This window comes from Abramis brama (assembly GCF_963993115.1).
Source record: "Abramis brama genome assembly, chromosome: 24".
Classification (NCBI taxonomy): domain Eukaryota; kingdom Metazoa; phylum Chordata; class Actinopteri; order Cypriniformes; family Leuciscidae; genus Abramis; species Abramis brama.
Window position 1 is genome coordinate 10,113,018 of NC_139986.1, and position 23,512 is coordinate 10,136,529.

The 23,512-nt window shown below is 41.9% G+C and overlaps 1 protein-coding gene across 1 annotated transcript in view; it reads right to left on the reverse strand.

Moving 5' to 3' along the window:
* LOC311075164 (ADP-ribosyl cyclase/cyclic ADP-ribose hydrolase 1) overlaps positions 1–23,512 on the reverse strand; it is a gene marked incomplete at its 5' end in the record, with an annotated part of 174,732 nt that overhangs the window by 108,173 nt on the left and 43,047 nt on the right. The window contains one exon of the mRNA XM_084102362.1: positions 1,061–1,134. Within this exon, the coding sequence (XP_083958488.1) occupies positions 1,061–1,134 (74 nt within the window). The remainder of the gene's footprint in view (positions 1–1,060; positions 1,135–23,512) is intronic.

Here is a 23,512-nt window from a genome sequence, read left to right on the forward strand (position 1 = left end):
TGAATGTTTATTTTTTTTTAAAGCAAAAATCAAGGTTATGATTAGGCCTTTTGTGAAACTTATAATTGTATAAAAGCACTTATATTTATCTGTTTAAAATAAACAAATAAATTATTTAAGCTGTAAAACTGTTTAAATCATCATTTTTGCAGTCCTTTTATAGTTTATGACTATGTTGTCATGGCAACAAAGTTTAAATGTAATACCTTTACTTTAAAATGGTTAATAAATGATTTTTTCCCCACACTAAAATCACACTAACATGTATATTGTTACTGAGTTAACATTACTCATTAGTGTAGCATAAGTGATGACACTGAAGAGCCATTTTGAGGTTCCCACAGAACCTTTCCTTTAACAGTTCTTAAATGAAATGTGTTTTTCTTAGTGTGAAAATCATTTTAATAATCTAAAGAACCATTTTTTTACTATAAAGAACTCTTTTGTGCAATGGAACGCTTCCATGGATGTTCATGCAACCATAGATGCCAATAAAGTACATTTATTTTTAAAAGTGTTCTGAAACTTCCATTGTAAGAGCTACACTGTAACCCTGGTTTATGTTTTTTTTTTTTTTTTTCAAAGAAAAGGAGGAACAAGTGGAAATATTTAGTTGTGGTCAACATTATAAGAGCTGTCGACTTACTGAACCCTAAATGTTCTTTTAAGTATTGCAATTTTACAAGGTAGATGGAGTGAAGGCATAGCCTGGGATCAGACAAGATGAAAAACTTATATAAAGCTGTATAAAGCTATATATCCGTGATCCTTGTCTCCAAAAGGTTGCGCAAAAGCTTTCCTGTGATCTCAGAAAATAAATCTATTGTATAGAAACAGCCCATTAGAATTATTATTAGGTTACTAAAACATTTTGGGTTTTTTCTGGTTTATGTTGTTCACAATTAAGCAATTCAGTTTATGGCCATTATGATTATTTAAATCAGCTAAATTTTTACTAAGAACATCTTAAACTGCAGAAATCAAATTATTTTAAAGTTTAAAGGGGCAAAAGCATACTTATCACATTGCACATAATAGCTAGAAAAATAAACATACAGACCTTTTTTTGTTGAAAGCATGATGAATTGATCCATTTAGCAAGACTGTAATATTTCCGCATGCTGCCACTGCAAACTGTAAAGACAGATTCAAACCAATGAAATGCATTAGCGCCACTTCATTCCATTTTGTTAAACGAAGTAGAAGGCTACTGTTTTACGTGGATATTGGATATGGGGACACAAGTGAAGTACAAAGATTTGTTTATGTAATAAATAGTTTAGCATACAAATACATGCAATTATGGAAACATTTTGGATTTGTGAGTGTAATGGTCTCATTCTGTTTTGGTTTCGTTTTCACTCATTGCCATGTTCCATTTTGCCTGAGTTGTCTGTGATTGCTAGTTTCCATGGTTATTCATTAGTTCTTCACCTGTTTGTAGTTCCTTTGATTACTCTGTGTATAAGCTCTTAGTTTCCTTAGTTCTTTGTCCGGGAAGTCAATGTATTAAGTGGTTGTGCTATTGTGTTTTCCTGGTTATCTCCTACGTGTTTCCTTTTGGACTTATCATTAAAGACTGTTTTGTTTATTTTCCGTCGTCATGTCCTTTACAGCAACTACAGCATGACAAAATACCGGACCTAAATAAACGATTTTTTTGTGGTGTTTTAAAAATGGACTTTTCTCTGCCTAGAGCAGGAGCAACAATCCCTCAAGGACCACACAAGAGACTTTTTAGATCTGGATTGCCTTATGTCATTCCCTGACCTCTCTCTGTGTGCATTTTATTATACCAGCTTAAGCGGGCATATGGAATTAATTTCCCAACAAAAGTATTGTGGTCACAGATCAAAAGATAAGAGTGAAACACATGTAAAAATATATTGTACAAATTGAAAACAAAATAATGCAAAATGATCAGAATAGCAAACAACGTGGTCATGGATCAAAAAATAAGTGTGAATCAAAAAATGAAAAGCGCATTTAAAAAACATAAGCATTAACGTCTCATGTTACGTATGTAACCCTGGTTCCCTGATAGGGAACGAGACGCTGCGTTTGAGACGCGGTGGGAACGCCCTGCGTGATTGCGTCGTGAAGCACGTGTATAATCAGTCCAATGGAAAGACGAGACGTCATAGGCGGGTGACGTCATCGACCAGGAAACTATAAGGCAGCCCCGCTGACACAGATCGCGTTAGCTTCTGAAAAAGCCTGAAGCAAGTCGGTCAGGGCATGCAGGAAGTATGGCAGGCGAACGCAGCGTCTCGTTCCCTATCAGGGAACCAGGGTTACATACGTAACCTGAGACGTTCCCTTTCAAGGGAGCTCAAGCTGCGTTTGAGACGCGGTGGGAACCCCATACCCACTACGCCATAAAGCCAAATGCCCGTTCTGTGTGAAGTACTTGCGCACACTAAGAAGCAAGCAACCTGACCCCAGGAGTGGAGAGGTCTAGATCATAAAATCTGACAAAAGTATGAGGTGAGGACCAGCCCGCCGCATTACAAACATCTTGAATAGAAAATCCTGAAATTAAAGCCTTAGAGGCAGCCATACTCCTCGTGGAATGAGCCCGGACAGCCAAAGGTGAAGGCTGTCCGGCCGCTTCATAAGCCAGTGAGATAGCCTCAACTACCCACTTGCTCATCACCTGTTTAGATGCAGGGCAACCTTTCCTGGTTGACCCAAAGCAGACAAACAATTGTTCCGATTTACGCCACAGGGCAGCTCTGTGGATGTAAGCATCCAAAGCCCGCACAGGGCATAACAGATTAAGATTTTCCTGATCTGGGGTATTAAATGGTGGAGGATAAAAGGCCTGCAGCACTATTGGCCCCGCAACATTAGTAGGGACCTTAGGGATGTAACCCGGTCTAGGGTGAAGAAATGCCTTCACCATACCAGGTGCAAACTCCAAACATGAAGGAGCAACCGACAAGGCTTGCAAATCTCCAATTCTCTTAATAGAAGAAATAGCGAGAAGAAATAAAGTTTTTAGAGTGAGGAACTTTTCTGAAACCTCTTCGATGGGCTCGAAGGGAGCCAAGGCCAGACCCTCAAGTACAATGGCCAAATCCCAAGCCGGTGCTCTAGAGTGCAATGCAGGTCTCAACCTCAATTTACCACGGAGAAAACGAATAATTAGAGGATCTCTCCCAAGAGAAGTGCCCCCCAGAGGGGTGTGGTAGGCCGATATAGCCGCCACATATACTTTCACGGTAGAAGGTGATAATCCAGCAGAGAAACGGTCTTGCAAAAAATCAAGAACTGAACCAACAGGGCAGTTAACAGGATCTAGGTGACGTACACCACACCAGGTAGAGAATAACCTGTTAAGCTGCAACCCCACTTTTGAAAAATCCCCAGAAATGACATACCCAAACTGAAACAGATACATTTCATGAACCCTTTGTACTAAAAGCACAAGTATGATCTCATTTGAAAGCTGACACCTGGCAGTTTATTGTAAATGTAGAATTAATTATTGGCATAATGACAAAAATTGTTATAAATAGCTTCAAAGTTTTGTAAAGTTATTAGAAATTAATTTTTATGAAACATCCTCATGAAAATAAAATTGAAGTTGGCACTGTAGCAATCTAGAAATGCACTACAGCTAAAGCCACATGTCTAAACATTTTATGTTTAAAATCTGAAGATAATAAGTCCAAAACTCTGTATTTAGTTAAATGTTTTTCAAGACCATGTCAAATGACTTTATTTTGATTTGACGCTAAAATGCTACTGATGTTTATTGTCATCTTCTAACCATCTATCCAGTATATTGTCTCTATTGTTTTGTGGTGCAAACTGAGACCATTCAGTCTCAGTCTCCCCCTGCACACATTCACACCTCTCCAGCCTGGTTATGGCTCTAAATATGCATTTCATAGGGTTTCAGTCCCTAATTTCTTTTCTCAAAGTTCAACTCACATTTTAAACTGTATCAAATGCATTTCTTGAATAAAGAAACATTTCAGTAAGCATTCAAAAGATCATAAAAGTATAACTTCTAGGTGGCAGGTGCACCTAGGGCTAGCTAGCATGTTAGCTTAGCACACCATCAATACACGACAATTTATGAGATTAAAACCATGTTTATGCTCCAAACTTACTTTATAACGCAAGTCGAGTATTTTAAATAATCTTCTGTGATCTAATTTGGCTTCAGATTTAAAAAAAATCAAACAGAAAATATACTATTGGTATATTCTGCACAATGATAGTCTATATAGATTAGCATTACATTATAAATATAATCTATTATTATGAAAATACCTGGCATGGCTTGAAAAACACAGGTAACTCAAATATCATTGCAATCATGTTTATTGTCTTCAAAACATCTTTATCTGCATGTTATAGCGCAATCTCTGTAGCTTTGTGTGTATCAGTGACGTCCTGGAATGTCACATGATCATGGCTCTTCTTCATGTTCCATATATGGACTATTATTGTGCATGTAGCGCCCTCAGGCTATTGGTATGAATTGAAAACACAGTATCAGAGTACCAAACGCTCATAAAGATTACATCGACGCATTTGGGTATAAATTCAATAAATATTATTCCTGTCTATAGAAATATGATGTAAATCTATGAGAATCTATCAATATTTCTCCAAATCTGCACATTTTTGAGCTAAAGCCCTGAGGGACGTTGTTTTGTGTATCGCTGTCATGATGACAGCACGGAGTTTTTTATGAATGAAAGCGGCTGACGCGCATAATTCATATTAAAGGTATCGACTCATTTTTTTCATTTCATAACTCCAAATTAAGACATAACTGTCACTATGAGTTTCTCAGAATACAATAGTGGTCAAATACTGAAACTTGAGTATTATATCTTTTTAATTATGTATAGTTTGTCAAGGTATAACATTAAATCTGATAGTAATTTTGAATTAAATAAATAAAAAACGCTTCAGTGCGCAGGCGCACTGGCAACGGTTAACAGGATAATTTCCATTTCAGTGCATAAAGTTTTCTTGTGGATTGGGGTGAAATATTGTGCCCCCTGCTTGGGACAGCAGGTCCCTCCTGACAGGAATCTCCAGGGGAGAGCCGTCCAGAAGAGACACTAAGTCCGAGAACCACACTCGAGACAGCCAGTGAGGGGCTACCAGTAACAGACGGACCCCTTCCCGGCGAACCCTCTCCAGAACACCCGGAAGCATTGATACCGGGGGAAATGCATACAGGCGTAACCTCGGCCACACCTGCACCATCGCATCCAGTCCGAGAGGAGCTGGGTGCGTTAGGGAGAACCACATGGGACAATGTGACGTCTCTGATGATGCAAACAGATCAACTTGAGCCTGACCAAATTTCTCCCAAAGAAGCTCCACCACCTCGGGGTGAAGTCTCCACTCCCCGGGCCTCAGCCCCTGCCTCGACAGGATATCCGCTCCCAGATTCTGATGCCCCGGAATATACACTGCCCTCAGTGACAGCAATTTCCCCTGGGCCCATAGGAGGATCTGATGGGCCTGCCTCCATAAATGACGTGACCTCAGACCCCCCTGATGGTTGATATAAGAGACCACCGATGTGTTGTCCGTGCGGACAAGCACATGGTGACCTCTCAGGTCTGGCAGGAAGTATTTGAGAGCTTGGAATACCGCCATCATTTCTAGCCGATTTATGTGCACAGAACATTGATGGTCCTGCCAAAGACCTTTCGCCGAGCGGCCACTCATGACCGCCCCCCATCCCGTGAGGGAAGCATCCGTCAAAAGCGTTACGCGTCGACAAGAAGCCCCCAGCACTGGGGACTGGGCGAGGAACCAAGGTTTCTTCCACATGACCAAGGCATGAAGGCATTGCCGCGTGACCTTGATCGTGCGAAATGGATTTCCCCTCGGAGAAAACCCCTTGGTCCTGAGCCACCACTGCAGAGGTCTCATGTACAGAAGGCCAAAAGTGATTACGTTGGACGCAGCTGCCATGAGCCCCAACAGTCTCTGAAACTGTTTCACAGTGAGTGACTGGCCTAGTTTTACCCCCTTTACGGCTGTGAGAATCGCAGAAATACGTGCAGGAGACAGACGTGCTTGCATTGTTGTCGAATCCCAAATTACACCTAAAAAAGTGGTCCTCTGAGCTGGAAGGAGCACACTCTTCTTGGCGTTGAGCCGCAACCCCAACCTCTTTATGTGAGACAGAACGACATCTCGATGCCGAACTGCCATCTGCTCTGACTGAGCTAGAATCAACCAATCATCTATATAGTTTAATATGCGAATGCCCTGGAGTCTCAGAGGAGCCAGAGCTGCATCCACACATTTTGTAAAGGTGCGGGGTGATAAACCTAGGCCGAAGGGAAGAACCCGATACTGGTATGCTTCGCCCCCGAAAGCAAACCTCAGGAACTTCCTGTGATGAGGATGGATAGATACATGGAAGTACGCATCCTTCAAGTCTATTGTGACAAACCAGTCCTCGGACTGAATCTGTGACACAATCTGTTTGAGCGTAAGCATTCTGAACTTGAGTTTCTGAACTCTGCTGTTTAAATGACGCAGATCTAGAATAGGACGCAACCCCCCATCCTTTTTTGGAACAATGAAATAACGGCTGTAAAACCCTGACTCTCTGCTGGGAGGAGAAACCCTTTCTATAGCCCCTTTTTTTAGAAGCGTCAGAACTTCTTGTTCCATAACCAGAGCCTGCTCGGAGTTCACCAGTGTAGAAAGAACCCCTTGAAATCTGGGCGGACGAGAACCGAACTGAATTCTGTAACCCTTTTCTATTATATTCAGGACCCACTGCGAAATATTCGGTAGAAGTTTCCACGCTACCAGAAATTCCGCTAAGGGAACCAGTCTCTCAAGACTGGCCTCTGGATTTGGTTGAACAGTCATCTCGGTGCCCTGAAACGGCGAACCGGCAGGGAACAACCGAACTGACCGTTCTACGACCATCCTCGGAGGATCGTATGGGGACGCTGACACTTCGGCGCCCTGAAACGGCGAACCGGCAGGGAACAACCGAAGTGGCAGCGCTGCAACTCTCCTCGGAGAATCGCCCCCCAGAGGGCGCCGAGGAGAAACGGTTCCTCGAAACCGTCCCTCCCCGGAGGGGACCACCCTCAGAAGCCTGACAGCCTCGGCATCAGGACTTCTTCTTAGTCCAAGCTTTCTTAGAGATGACGGTCCTCAGATCCTGTCTACCCCTAAACTGGCTTGGACTGTGACCGCCACCCAGACTCCCCAAGTTGTGGAGGAGCCCGAGCGGCGACACTCTGTTTTTGTTGCACTCTGTGCTGCTGTGAGGAGCTTGTAGACGGCCGAGACTGCTCAGATTTAACAACACGAGAAGCAGTCTCGGAGACATTGGACCGGCGAGGAAGAAACCTCTGGAGCGCCGCAGACTGTTTTTTCGTTTCCTGAAACCTATCGACGACACAATTTATAGCGTCGCCGAACAGACTTGTAGGCGAAAGCGGCGCATCCAGAAGAACAGACCTATCTTTATCCTTTATATCTGAAAGATTTAACCATAAATGACGTTCTGTGGCCACCAGGGCTGCCATAGACCGACCCACAGATTTGGCTGTCTCCTTGGTGGCCCGCAGAGATAGATCTGTTGCGCGACGCAATTCTCGAATTGCGTCAGCGCTGACTTCCTCACAATTGTCCATGTCTTTCAGCAGGTCAGCCTGGTATGCTTGTAAAATAGACATAGTATGTAAGCATGCCGCGGCTTGACCTGCTGCCGAATATGCTTTACCCACCAGCGAAGATGTAGCTTTTAATTGCTTGGTGGGTAACGTCGGGGCTTTCAGAGATGACGCTGCCTCGGGGGAGAGATGGCTCGCAAGCGTCTCTTCCGCCGGAGGCATTGTCAAATAACCATAGTGAGAAATATCCTTTATTTTACTATAGTTAGCTGTCTGTGGATTATGTACTCTGAATGACACTGGTTTATTCCACGATCTCGACACCTCGGTGTGGAGATCGGGAAAAAACGGAAGCTCCCGACGTGGAGGTCGTGATTTAGATGGCAAATATCTATCATCTAATAAACTCTTTCGGTTTGATTCACTCTCAACTTCATCTGCTGGCCAGTCAATATTTAATTTAGCAACAGCACGAGTTAAAACCTCCATAAGCTCCTCATCAACATGGGAATAAGCTGGCGAGGACTCATATTCCCTTTCCATATCAACACTGACGACATCCAATTCCTCAGAACTGGATAGTCGCAACATTGGTGCCTCAACCTGGGAAGGAGAAGCCGCAGCGCGGGCTCCTTCCTGGGCAGAGGCACCGGATTCAGCAGGTAAGGGCTGAGAAAGGGCGGGGCCCGTCTCAAACCCCGCTACTAAATCCATATGCGAACCCCAAGATGAACGCTGTGCCTCGGCAGCAGCGGGACCCGCACCTCGGGGAGCGCGAACCGAACCGTCCTCCTCAAAGAACGCCCGGCGAGAGCGGAGCGTCCGCATGGACAGCTTAACGCAGTGCTCACAGTCAGCTCCCTCGAGAACTGACTGGGCATGCTCCACTCCCAAACAAGCAACACAAAGCTGATGTGTGTCACCACCCGTGATGTAATGAGGGCAGGGGACAACACATTGCTTAAAATCTTGCTTGCTCGCCATCATATATATATATATATATTGTGTGTGCTTGAACTGTGACAGACAACAGTAAATAGACAAGGACAGATATACAGAGAGCGCTTGCTGAAGGCACAGAAGCTAACGCGATCTGTGTCAGCGGGGCTGCCTTATAGTTTCCTGGTCGATGACGTCACCCGCCTATGACGTCTCGTCTTTCCATTGGACTGATTATACACATGCTTCACGACGCAATCACGCAGGGCGTTCCCACCGCGTCTCAAACGCAGCTCGAGTTCCCTTGAAAGGGAATCAAAACTTTAAAACATTAAAAAATGATCAGGGTATCTCATTTTTTAACAGCAAATTTAATAACTTTTAAGACCTTTTTAAGTCCTCTAAAAGGAAAATTTAAGACTTTACCACAACAAAAAATGTTCAGCGCAACAACACAGAATGATGTGGTGAAGCATTAGCGTGGTACAGCTCACCAGAGCCACGCTCAAGACAGGTCACAGGGACGCGAAAACTTTTATACCAAGTGCTGATTCACCTTTAGACATTATACCACGTATAAACTATCAGCATTTAAGGTACTTCAGGTAATTTCTAAATTCTGGCCCCTCATAGCAGTTTGAAAAAGACATGGAAGACAGCCCCAGGACATTACAAAAGCCCACAAATACACAAAAGTTAAAGTATTCATCATACTTTCTCTAAATTATGGGTAAATGTGGCTGCCAAATAGCCTTGAGGTGGGTTTGGGGGTTCTCCCCCAAGAAAATGTTGTTCAGGGTCTGATTAGTGTTTTCCATGTCATTTCAGACACAGATAAATGCAAGCACATTCAATAATCTATGCATAGACCTAATGAATGAAGATCCAGTCAGACAATTGTAGGAAAGATCAGGATCAGAAATTTATTTAAAAGTGCTTTGTTCAGCTACTACTTTCAGTGCTGTGAAGACGTCAAACTTCCAATATGGTCAACAATGGGATTAATGCCAACCTGGCAATCCAAAGAAGATATACATGTATAACAGTATACAAACAGAATAGCATGAAAACAGTCATGCTTATGGAGTTGAATCCCCCCAAACTGTTCTCTATGTTCCAGTTGTAGGAGATCCATGAATTTCAAATATACTGCAGGTCCATCCATTGACACAGAAAGCATGTTCCTTAAATTAAGTTCCTTGGTGCCCTCCTGAAATTATAAAAAAATAAAATCAAAACAAAGTCCACCTCAAGAATGATAACGTTTTCATTCATGTTCACTCAGATGGTTTGTCTAAAGTAGTGATTCACAGACTGTGGTCTGGGGCCCACTGGTGGTATGCCAGATTGCCAAAGAGGTCTGTGAGCAAAAGTCATCAACAAAAATTTGATGACTGACATGGACTGTGAAACTGTTGAACATTTCCAATTCACTTCTCATGACTTGTTTTCTAATCATGCACATTATTAGCAGGTGAAGTTAGCCATGGTTTCAGAAGACTAAAATGGCCTTTATTTTTACATGCATAGGGATGATCATTAATCCAAATATGTCAAGATTGTTTTTTTTGTTTTTTTAATTGGCTAAGTGGTCATTGGTTAGAAAAAAAATTTGAGAAACACATCTTAAGCCATAATAGTGAATGCTCGCAAACTGGGCCTATGTGATATGGTTCAGTGTCAAAATTGTTAACCTAAAATTGAGAAGCACAAAACGGATATTTGGAGTCTAATTATGAACTGGCCTACATTATTTAATTCAATTCAATTTTACTTTTCACATAAAAAATATGCAAGAAGCATAATGCATATTGAATGCTTTATACAATAAAGTTATTTACAGCACTGCCTTCCATCCAGAATGCAGTAGGCCTATGCCTAGATGTCACCCACCCACAACATTTTTTTAACTGATTGGCTGGGACAATATATCAATGCATCGTGAATCGAGAAATTATTCTGGATCGATTCCAATTTTTCTGAATGGATCGTGATTCTCTCTCGAATCGATTCTGAATTTAGTTTTTAACAGCAGATGGCACTGCCGTGCTTTAGATGCCTTACACATACCACTTGAACTTACTATAAAATAATAATTCATAAAGTTCGAAAAGGTTGAAGCGAAGTACAAGGGTGTTTGCAGTGGGCTGTTTATATTAATCTCGCGTCATAAAAGCATTATATCAAGTACATTCTCAGCCAAATGCACGAGCGCTCTTCTTCGTGAGCATTCGAGTGTGCGGTTAAAAACTAGCCTCAGAATCAATTCGCAATGCATTCGGAAAAAAGGGAATCAATCCAAGAATCGCGATGCATTGATATATTGTCCCAAATATTCATTAGGAAATAACATGAAAACACACAAAGCATTTTAACATTCAAAGCATTTTAAATGTTACTTTGAGAGTCTTACCTTAAAATGCTCCAGCAAGTCTTCTGCCGTTGAGTGGCCCAAAAACTGAGAACCAAGATAGCGAGACCTGACAATCGGGGTGCCGGTTTCTTCAGCCACCCCCGATACTTTTCGTCCTCCAACCAATTGTCATTAAACAAACATTTGCCCATGCTTGCGATTTTGCAAAATGCCGTGGTGGCGAACCATCAACGCAACGCATTCATCAATCACTTACTCGTATGTCACCTATGGAATGATGCAGGTTGCACCCACATCGATCGAAGTGCTGCCCCCAAATGTTGCGCTGGTCAAATTGTGGTTGAAAAAAAAAAAAGGACGAGTCGGACATGAAATTTAAGGTTCCACATGAAATTTAAGACCTCCTTATCGAAAATTCAAGAATTCAAGACATTTTCAGATCTTAAAAATAAAAAAAAATTTTAAGACGTTTCAAGACTTTTTAAGGACCTGCGGGGACCCTGATGATATTGCACAAAACTTAAACATGTAGGTAAAATAATCTGAATAACAGAATAACTGTTTTTTTATTTTCTCTGTATTTTGTGCTCTCACATTTCCTGCTCATATTTTATTTTATTTGTATGCTTGTGCTGTTTTTCCCTTCACTCCTCTTTCCACATGCTGCGCTTGCTTTCCCAAATGTTGCAGTTAGAGTTTCATGTAAATTAGGGCAGGCTTAAATGTCACTATTGGTCCACTAGTTCTAGATTGACAGCTTCTCCTCTAGCCAATCAATCAAAGAGGCGAGTTGATGTCACTCCAATGCGACTCATGGGCTACATCTGAAATTGCATACCTCCCTATACTATATAGTAGGCGAAAAACATTATGTGACAAAAGAAGTATGTCCGAATTCACCGTATTCATAAAAGAGAAGGCAAAAAGTACCCAGATAACCTACTCCTTCCAATGAGATTCTGAAGTGTCCATATGATGGAAACGCGAGAGGATTTATGAATGGCAGTGAAGCAATGTAACTGACGCTGGAATTACATCCTTATTACATTCATTATATACACATTCATAATATATAGAACTCTTTTAGCGGTCGTGAAGTAATTACTTATTCAAAATAAGTACCTACTCAAGAGAGTATGCTATTTTGGACGCAGCCATTGCTACTGATGCTCACTTGTATAGGGGAACAACCGTCAGCAGGCAAATAATCGTTAAAGGCACGCACCAATTATGACGTTAATTTCAAGATTGACATGAAGATTACATTTGAGACATTACAAGGACTTTCAAGCTGTACAGCTATCAGAACTATAGACATATACAAATAATTAAATTTCTCTTTTTTTAGATACATGAGATGCTTCTTGTAACACGGTTTGTTGTTCGGGGAAGGAGGAGGTGGGAACCAGTGAACATTTAAACACACTTTAATAATCCAAAAATAAACCATCTACAAAACAAAAGAAAATGCGGGAGCCCCTCACGGGCAACTGCCACCACATATAAACAAAACATAACATAAATAGTTCAGGCCTGGTCCTCTTTCGTCCTTCACCACCGTCGCTCCTCCTTTTATGTTTCCGAAGCTCCTCCGTGAGAGATACGAGACCGGTGCAGCACGCAGGTGACGGCCATCATCAATCATGCCATTGGCCTCGCGCTGTTCTCTCACGGCCCTCGGCCTCGTCCTGCTTGCCACACTTCTCTTTTCATGTGCACTCTTGTTATGAATGTTAATCTTTGTGGGATCACCATAGGGATCACAACATATGGGAACCCATCCTAGCACAGGTTCCACCAGTGAATACTAAGTGTTAGGCCTGGCGTCGGGCGCTCCGCATGAGAGTTAGCAGGGCCAAATTCCAGGCAAGATTCGACGACCAAAAATGCAAGCAGGTCCCCCACTCTCTTGATAGAAGCCAGCACAGTCAGGAGTACTGTCTTCATGGACAGGATTTTAAACTCAGCTGACTGCAGTGGTTCAAAAGGGGCTCTCTTGAGTGCTGTTAGCACAAGTGAGAGATCCCAAGAGGGTACGGGGTGAGAGCGAGGAGGGTTTAACCTTCTTGCACCCCTGAGGAACCTGATGACCAGGTCATGTTATCCCAGAGATTTACCATCAACTGCATCATGATGTGCGGGTAGACAGCCTTCAATCTTGCAGAAAGGAAAGCACAACTTTGATCGGGCATCTCCAAGGGTCTTACCGGTGAGAAGAACACCATTCGACAAACAGGTTCCAATTCAACGCATATAGGCGCCTTGTAGAGAGGGCTCTTGCGGAAGTGATGGTGTCTACCTCCACTCGGGGAAGATCACCTAGGTCCTCCACGTCCTGTCTAGAGACCAGAAATGGAGATTCCAGAGGTCTGGACGTGGGTGCTATAGGGTGCCCCATCTCAAAAAAAGACGTTTTCCTTCCTCAGACGAATGCACTAGGAAGGGGCTGTTGTGAGGAGCAAGAGTTCTGGGAACCTAGAATATGGGGCAACTAGCAAGACCTGCTCCTTGTCCTCCCTGACTTTGAACAGTGTCTGTGCGAGAAGGCTCACTGGGGGAAAAGCATTGCGTAGGCCCCGGGTCCAGCTGTGTGCCAGCGCATCCGTTCCGAGGGACCTCTCAGCTGGATCGCCTGGGGATGGAGTCGCCACTCTCCCGGAAGCACAGGCTGACGTGAGAGCTCGTCGGCTGCACGATTCAGCGGGCCTGGGATGTGAATGGCAGGAAGCGACCTCAGATGCTTCTGACTCCATAGGAGGAGATGGCGGGTGAATTGCGACATGCGATGGGAGCGTAGACCACCCTGATGGTTGATATACGCAACAGTCGCATACCTGTTGTATGTGGCCCCCCCAGCCGGTGGTAGAGGCATCCATGGAGGCAACAGCATGCCTGGACACATGTACTAGGGGAACTCCTGCCCATATAAATGAAGGGGCCGACCACGAGCTGAAGGTTTGGCGGCAGGCCGGGGTGATTGTCACACGGAGCATGCCGCGTTGCCACACCCATTTCGAGACCCAGCAGTGATGCCAGTGCTGAAGCGGCCTCAAATGAAGCAATCAGAGTGCTGTTATTGCGGCTGCGGTTGCCATATGCGCCAGGAGCCTCTGAAAGAGTTTCAGCAGAGTCGCTGTCCTGACTTTGAACAAATTCAAGTAGTTCAACACTGACCGTGCACGTTCCTCTGTGAGGCGTGCTGTCTGGCTGACCGAGTCCAGCTGCATTCCGAGAAAAGAGATCCTCTGCGCGGGGACGAGTTTGCTCTTTTCCCAGTTGACCCGGTGCCCCAACTGGCTGAGGTGACTGAGCACCATGTCCCTGTGCTCGCACAACTGATCTCGCGACTGAGTCAGTCGTCGAGATAGTTGAGGATGCGAACGCCACGTTCTCTCAGGGGAACAAGGGCCACCTCCGCTACCTTCGTGAAGATGCAGGATGATAGGGCCAGCCCGAAGGGGAGGACTTTGTCAGTATATGCAGTATATGTCAGTATATGTCAGTATATATCAGTATATGCCCGTCCCTCGAATGCAAATCTGGTCTGTGTCAAGGGAGAATCGAGACATGAAAGTACACATCCTTCAGGTCGATCGCTGCAAACCAATCTTGGGGACGGATGCACCCGAAGATGCGGTTCTGCATTAGCACTTTGAACGGGAGCTTGTGAAGGGTCCGATTCAAAACTAGCAGGTCCAAGATTGGCCATAACCCACCACCTTTCTTGGGTAGGGTTGGTTAAGCAAAACTAATGTGTTTATGTCTGAGAACCTTTTATACACATACTTAACTGCAGATTCTGAAATGACATACACTGTGTGGTACAGTACAATATTTTGAGTGTCCCTTATTTTCCTATAAAGAACTACGATTTTCCCTTATTTTCCTTTTCTGAAGCAACCCTAGCTGTGTGCCATGTCCTCCGGGACAAACTGGACAATATTGATGTGAAAAATATTCCAACAGTTCATTTCTGTTAATGACAGACGTAGACGTGTTTGGCTTCTTCAAATAGCAAGGGAACAAGACCGTAGACACTGAACACATTAAAATTGACTATTGCATTGCACTATGAGTAGAGTAAAGTTAAGTCTCTGTTAAACTGCCTCCTTGTCATTATTAGTTACCAATTACCTGTAACATTACAGAATTCATTAATTAACTCATTGTTAAAAACCTTGATACATGATCCTATTTCGTTTCCTGAATACTCAGCTTCTGGAGATGTCCCCACCAATTTCAAAATCAACCATATGCACTGGGAATTCACACTGCATCGATGACGCTATTGGGGAACGCCCTCCGTGTGAACCGATGTCTGAAAAACTATCCAATCATGGCAATCGAATTTGACTGGTGATAGCCTATGACGTCACTTCTAGTGCGACCCAGAAGTATAAAAGGGGTGCCTAGAGAACATATCATCCTCTTTTAGTCTTCAGGGACTGTTTTGTCTGATTTGCAATCACCACCGCCACCGCTTTGTATAAAGCTCCAGATAGACCAACCAAGCATTGGGCCTCATCGGGCCACTTGGATAGCCACCTTGTATTTGTATTGCAGGTCTCCTATCACTTCTGAGAGTTGTTTTGAGACTATAGCTTTGAACTTCAGACATAGGATATTCAAGTGCCATCCCCACGAGGGCTGCCTTAATTTCTGGCTTAGGCATGTGTACTAGGAGTTTGTTGGAAGTGATCTGTGTAGCATATGGACAAGCTCACGATGACTTACTCATTCTAAAATTCAGAAAGCTTTTAACCCATTGACCCATATCATGTAAATCACAGCTTAGAGCCAATGAGTCTGAATCGAATTGCTCCCTTTGACACGTTTGTGGCCTGGTGGAAATTTAACAGAAACACCTCCAAACTCCGTTGTGAGCTTCAAACAGATTGTAATCAGTTCAACTCCCCCTTTCTCGGCAAGCAAGAAGTCCAGGTGGCCGAAAAAGCTCTCTCCGAGATGCCCAATACACACACACACACACACACACCAACGTTCTTTGCATCTAACTCAGAATATAAGTAATTCTGAAATGTATATGATATATTCCTATATGCATGTATGTTTCCCCCCTTATATTAGCCTAGTTATGACTTTCTAGTTGTGTTAGTTGAACTCTAAGTGCTTATTTTAAAGAATAAGAATGTATCTCTATGTTTGTATCTTCCGGACATATTGATCTTGGTACCGAATTAAACCTCTTGGTTTGCCTAAGCTAAATATATGTAGTAGGTTACCATAAAATGTATTATACTATGTTTACTAGGGGTGTAACGGTTCACAAAATTCACGGTTCGGTTCAATACGATACACTTGTGTCACGGTTCGGTACGTTTTCGATACAGCAAAAAGAAAGAAATGCCAGAGATTTTTTTTTTAGTTATTTTTTATTAAAACTAACATAATAAAGTATGATTTTTTTTTTTTTTACTTTGAGCAATGATGGAGCTATAATAGACTCTTCTTAGGAGCTCTTAGGAGCTGTTAAAACAAAACAGCTCCTTGGAAAAAATGAAATGTAGCCTAATATTGTAGTAGTTATAAACAGAGGTCTATTTTTAGTTCAGATTAACATTTGAGGGCAGCAATTTTATTCATAATGTCAAAATAAAACCAACGTAATGTTACTTGAAAGCATTATAGCCTACTATTCCTGTCAAACTTCCATGGTTGCAGTTAGTGTTACTACAGTAAATCCATGGTAAATGTTGCAGATCTGTGGACACTGGATAGTTCATTCATGGCACAATGTTTCTTCCTGGCTTCCACGCGCTGTTTGATCCGTTAATAAGGGAGAAATGTGAATGTTTCTCACTAGATCTCGCAGCAATGTTATTACTTAAGTGGCAAATTAAAATGATTTCTTTACTGGATCTTTACTGGAGTTTTGTTTCAGTTTATAGACATGCTCAAGAAAAAAAAGTTCACTGAGACGGAGAGGCAGAAAGCACACCGTTTATTTTCTTTATTTTACAAAAGCACAATGTTTTGATTTGATTGTAAGTGGACACATACAAAAGACATATCACAGTTTTTTTTTTTCATATTTTTTTTTTCTGTATGACCATAAAGGAGTAATTTAAGTTTATTGTGCTACTATGTGAAGAAAATCCAGCAAAACGCGCCGGCGCGTTTGCCAACCCCAGAGGGTTAAGGGTAGAATAAATAGCAGCATAGGTAGCAAGCTATTCCTAAGCCTTCCATGTGGGTATATTCTGGGCATTGACAGACCTGTCTCTCTGGGAAGAGAGAGTTTGAAGCAGTAATGCTGAGGTCTCCGCTTTCAGAGCTGTATTTTGTAGCTACAATTCCCAGCTAGTCTTTAGGTTGGTTATCTAGGCCCTTTGAATTAATTTTCAAGTCATAAGGTGAAAATGTTGTTGGCATCATAGCTGAGGCCTCCATTTCCCTTGGGCTCAGTGGTTTTTGGCTACCCACAGCTTTAGTTTATTCGCCCTACATCACTGTGGCTCACTTTAGGACTCATTAAAGTGGACAGGTTTTAAAGTGGACTCATTAAAGTGGACCTCATTTGGGACGGGTTTGAGTACACTCCCTTAGAGCCTAAGCATGCCATGGGCTGATGCTTTTTGATAACTGAAGTTGTAGGCCTTTCTATAGGCCTCAATAGTCATGTAGCGTTAGATTGTACTCCCCTTGTTTAAAGGGTCGATAACACTCTAGTTTTGTACACTGTCCATTGGCAATATAAAGTAGGAAAAACCGGGCCCACAGTATTTCTGTGAGTACACCTATGATATCTGAGGCTAGTTCTGCTGACAAGTATCACTATCAAGTAGCAGGCCTTCACAGGCCTCCTTGAAGGTGACTCCACCATGTTGTGGATTTTAGCAATAAATAAGATCATCACGTTGTAGGCTCCCTTTGAGCCTCCCTGATTCTAGCCCAGAGCCTGGTCATATATGTCATATATATATATATATATATATATATATATATATATATATGTGTGTGTGTGTGTGTGTGTGTGTGTGTATGTATATATATATATATATATATATATATATATATATATATATATATATATATATATACACACACTGTGTAGATCCAGGATTGAAAAGAGTTACTCCCCTCGTTTGCAAGGGTTATAAAGCTCTATGCTGAGTTCTACTCTCCAGGATGCCCGTCTCTCTGATCCGGTTTCACTATTGGTTTGTGAGAGACTCTGTTTAGGAAAACACCATATTCCCTTAAAGAAACCCCTTCCATGGAAGCTGTTGGTTTCAAGCCCTTGAGCGGCCTTGGTAGGCTTTTCCTTGTTTGGAGGCCTCTTTAAGGCTTATAGCTTAGGCAGTGACCGTAGGGAATAATGTCACTGACAGCCTGTAGTGACCCGAAGGGGGAGTGTTTTCTTGGCATTTCAGGTTGAAACTGCCAGTTCTGACATTTTGTCAAGAGCCATAATTGGCATGCAATCCCCTCAGCATGGTAATCCCACCATGCTGAGGGGATTGCATGCCAATTATGGCTCTTATGGCTCGACAGCCTATGATGTCACTACTAGTGCGACCAGGAAGTATAAAAGGCGCCTAGAAAACATGTCATCCACATTCGTTTGAAGGGACTGTTCAGTAGGCATCCCCGAGGCATGGCTAACGACGCAGTGTCTCGTTCCCTGTTCTCAGGGAACAGAGCTTACAGTCGTAACCTAGACGTTCCCTTTCAAAAGGGAACCCGCACTGCGCCGATGACGCTATTGGGGAATAAAGTACAATCCCGTAGGTTACGACTGTAAGCTCTGTTCCCTGAGAACAGGGAACGAGACACTGCGTCGTTAGCCATGCCTGGGGGATGCCTACTGAACAGTCCCTTCAAACGAAAGTGGATGACATGTTTTCTAGGCGCCTTTTATACTTCCGGGTCGCACTAGTAGTGACATCATAGGCTGTCGCCGGTCAAATTCGATTGACGTGATTGGATAGTTTTTCAGACACCGGTTCAGGGCCCCTGAAAGGAGGGCTCTAAAGGAAGCCATGCCTCTGGTTGAATGAGCCCTCACGGCCAAAAGTGAAGGCAAGCTGCGTACCTGATAGGCCATAGAGATAGCCTGAAAGATCCAGTTACTGATGGTCTGTTTGGATGCAGGAAGTCCCTTCTTGAGCGACGCGAAGCACACCAGCAACTGGTCTGACTTCTGCCATGAAGAAGACCTCTGGACATAAATCTTGAGAGCTCTGACAGGGCAGAGTAAATTAAGTCTTTCTTCATATGCTGTCACGTGAGGTGGAGGACTTAAAGCAGAGGAAGGAAACTCAGTGTCCTGTTACAGGACACATTAAGACTGATAAGAAGTTTTATGACCCCAAAAGGAATTTCCAGAGAGTTGTGACTCTCACTTAATTCTTGCTGAGAAGCAGAAATAAACCCTGTTAATCCTATATATTCTATATATAACCACTTGAGAAATGTATAAACATGTATCTAATTTTCCCATCTCATGATTTTCCTTTTATGTGGTTTGGCCTATGTATTCTTGTAAACTCTATTGGGTTAATGTTTCAGACTTTGCATACTATGGTTTACCAAAATCATATGTGTTGCATGTTTGGTCTCTATAAACTCCAATCTTTGTCCCTTTTGTGACTTTGTGACGCATTAGTATTATAAGAATCTTGAAGATTCTTTTCTTAAACACCCAATGAAATTACATATTCAAATGCCCTGCTAGAACACAATGGGACGTAAAAATTTCCCTCCAAAGGGAAAACTGCTTATTGGCTCACACACCTCCAGAGGGTGTGACATCTTCACACTTTAAAAATCACTGATCACAAGATCAGCCCTCTTACTCTCTTAGTCCTTTTCTGGAATCCTGATGTGAAGATGATGCTGAACTAGAAGTTTTCTAAGGACCCCCAACCTTGTGCCAGGCTGCGGCCTTGTCTTTCCATTCACCAAAGATCCTCTGACTCCCACTGGTTCTCTCTCATAAAGACAATATCAGCAAAGATCAACTAGAGCCTCAACAAATATCATCAGGACAGTTTAATTCAAATGGGTGAGACATGCAAGTATCGAACTTAGTCTCATTATTTGATACATTAAGTATCCTTACCCCTTTTAAAGAAGGGCGTGTTAGAACTAAACTGATGGATTGCTCAAGGCTGTTGATCTGCTGAATTTCAAACAATGCTATAACTTCTTGCTTTCCTGTATTCTGCTTCAGCTCTCTTTCCCATGGTAAACTGTATGCATGTATGTATGTGTATGTTAGAGTAGTTTAAGTGTTTAGTCTAGTTAATAAAATCTTGTTCATGTCACACGTAAAGTTGTCCGTGTCTCAAGCTCATATCTGGAGTCTAATCATAGATCTTGACTACTTGCTCTTAGTAGTACTGTAAAGTAAGACAGACATTTCCCATGTCCCGGAAATGTACATTTCTTAGAATTAATAAACAATTAACACTGAGTGTTCACGGGACAAACAGGTTAATTGATTGTAATATTAATTTACAACATTAAGTTAATTATATTAACGATCCAAATATTAATAAGTAATTATAACCAGTTATTATTGATTATTAATATTTCATAGAGCTAATTTGCTACAAAAGAAATACTATTTAGTTAGTAGCCTAGTCTTTTTTCCCCCTTTTTTTGTCTAGCCTATATTTTTAGAGACTTTTTCTTATTTGTTCAATGTATGGATCTGTTTTGAAATGTGTTGTATGGGTATTACTGTTAGTCATCTCCATTTTGTGAATCGTGAGTGATTCACAAAACAATAATCTAGCGCAGTGGTTCTCAAAGTGTGGTACGCAGGCTCCCTCTAGTGGTACGCAGAGGAATCACGGTGTGATCAGTCTTGGCCGGTCCCTGGAGTGTACGATCAAAACGGTGTGAGTAGAACGGCCAGTGCATCACGCGATCATCAACTTCTAAATTCAAATGTGCTTTCACGCGTTGACTGGCGCAGAGACGCACCAGCGTTGTCATATCACAACTATTCAGTGTTTTCAACCACATAAAGTTTGTTTTAGCTTTCAGACATTTAAATTCACATAAGTACTAAAAAAAAACAATACATTTAGACTTTGTAAAATACACACTGATGTCTATGGAAGCGGCAATAATAATAATTTCCATTATAATTAGACAAATTTTATTCATGTCAGATACACATTGTGTAACTTTAAAGTTCACTCTATTTTCTCCCAGTTCACCGGCCAAAGTTTTCACTTTGTAAATCCAACAGATCAGATTCTCTGAACAGTGGCACAAACTAACATGGTGGCATTTAGCTCAACTAACGCGATCGTTATAAAGGCGTTTAAACAACAAAACACTTCCACTTGCACATATTTGACAATCGGAATATCAGATATTTCATGCCATAGCTAAAAAATTTGTGAATATTTTAAATAAAAAAGGAAATAAAAGCAGATTATCAGTCATTCAGCGCTATTGTGGCTGCGGTGTCATGTGACAAGCAATGACGAGTCACCATGGAAACAATAAAGTGATACGTTTTAAATAACTGTCGCCTTGAAAAACTCACGGGGGTCAGCCAGAATATTTTAAATGTACGTGTAAAAAGGTTAAATATGAATACACAGACTGTGTTCATTTTTTATTAAGTACAGTTTTTATTTCACTTTTAGGTGCAATAGGCCTACATTTGAATTTAATCATCATCAATACAAGTTTTTTTTATTTACCTGTACAGCAGCACAGTGCAGTGTTAATATTCAAACTGTGTTTTTACAATGTTTAAAGTGGCTGACAATAATAATTATTCTCATTAGAAATAAAACTGCCTCATTTTTGAGCTGTGCATAACTGTTGCTTAATAGTTAGGTCTACTATACTACTGTATTTTCATATTGGTCATTATGGTGGTACTTGGAGAGCCAAATATTTTCTGAGGTGGTACTTGGTGCAAAAAGTTTGAGAACCACTGATCTAGCGAATTAAAGACGAGCATCATCATCTTCAGGCCATTGTGACTTTCTGGTGCGATCGGCCTTCAACATCGAATGTAGCAAATTTATGTTGTAACTTGCCATTATTAATTAAACAAAACGCTTGACATTATTAATAATTCTAAATATAGCTGCAAGCAGCCATTATCGGGGCCAAGCGCAAAGACGACAAGACATGCCAATATGGCTGGGAGTGTCAGTCCAACTGCAGCAAGGAGCAATTAAAGACATTTAAAGATGAATTTAGTCAAAATGGCAAAAATCATATACATTAACTAAAAATATAATTTAATGGATTATCACTTTCGACCAATAGGTGGCGCAGTTACAAAACTGATGTGATGTGGTCAGAGTGAGGTGACAATGACACATACAAAGTTTGGTGTCAATATGTCAATGCACTGCAGAGATAAAGCCTGAATAGTCATTTTGGCATCATGCCTCAACTTTCCTGCTGCGGTATATGAAAATGGTTTTGTCTATCAACACGAAATCCATAACTCTTAGTCGGCACAGTCTGGAAATGATACGATTCGATTTTGGTAAAAATCTATAACTTCTGACCACTAGGTGGCGCTGTCTCAAAATATTTTGGGTACCTTCAGGGAATGGTGCTGATGGCACATTCTGAGTTTCGTAATATTACACCAATGCATTTGTTTAGTATAGCATTTTATTTCACAAAACTGTATTGAAGTCAATGGGAATTTCATGTTTTGTTCTATTATAGCCCAAGCCCTTCATCAGACAACGTTACACGTGGTGAGCAACCATTAAAATCGCTAAGGAGCATTTTCTGGTGTGCGGACTCATTGTTTACCTTTGCAACTACTTGTCTGCCCAGCACCCAGTTTTATTGTTTTGGATGTGCGTGCTGTACCTTTGAAATCTATTGTTCTATTATAGTGCCACCAAGAGGCTCAGTCCCACCATTTTTTTTTACGTGTCCTCAGAGTGATCCCATACATGTGTGTCAATTTTGGTGAAAATATCTCAATTCGCTTCGGAGTTATAGACATTTATATGAAAAAACATGTAAAAAATGACTGACACATGACTTTGATTGGATTTTACTACCCCTTACTATCAATATTTTTGCATTTGGACATTGATGTTTAGCTATCGACCTATGTTTCCAAACTGACGGTGGTTTCGTCTCGATCGGACTAGCGGTTTCGAAGATATCGGCAAATGTTTTTTAAGTGCTAAATCACAACGCCACACAAACCGTAAGGCAAAACCTAGCATATTTGGTATCGTTGGACTCGGCAAGGATTCACGAGTATAAGGAGATGAGTCTCATAAAAAATAAGTCGACCACACCCAAAGTTATAAGCATTTGGGGGGAAAAATCCACCACTAGGTGGCGCTGGTTCAAAACTTCTCATGCTCCTTCAGGGCATCGTGCTGATGACCCATACTGAGTTTCGTAACAATCCGTTCATGCGTTCTTAAAATACAGCATTTTAGCACAAAATTAAAAATGGCCGACAGTCAAAATTGGCTGATATGGTAAAATTGGATATCAGTCGACTCGGCATGTTGCCCTGAATCTAACGCGACCAATTTTATGATTTTTGGACAAACTGTTCAGAAGTTATAAGCAAAAATAGCCATTT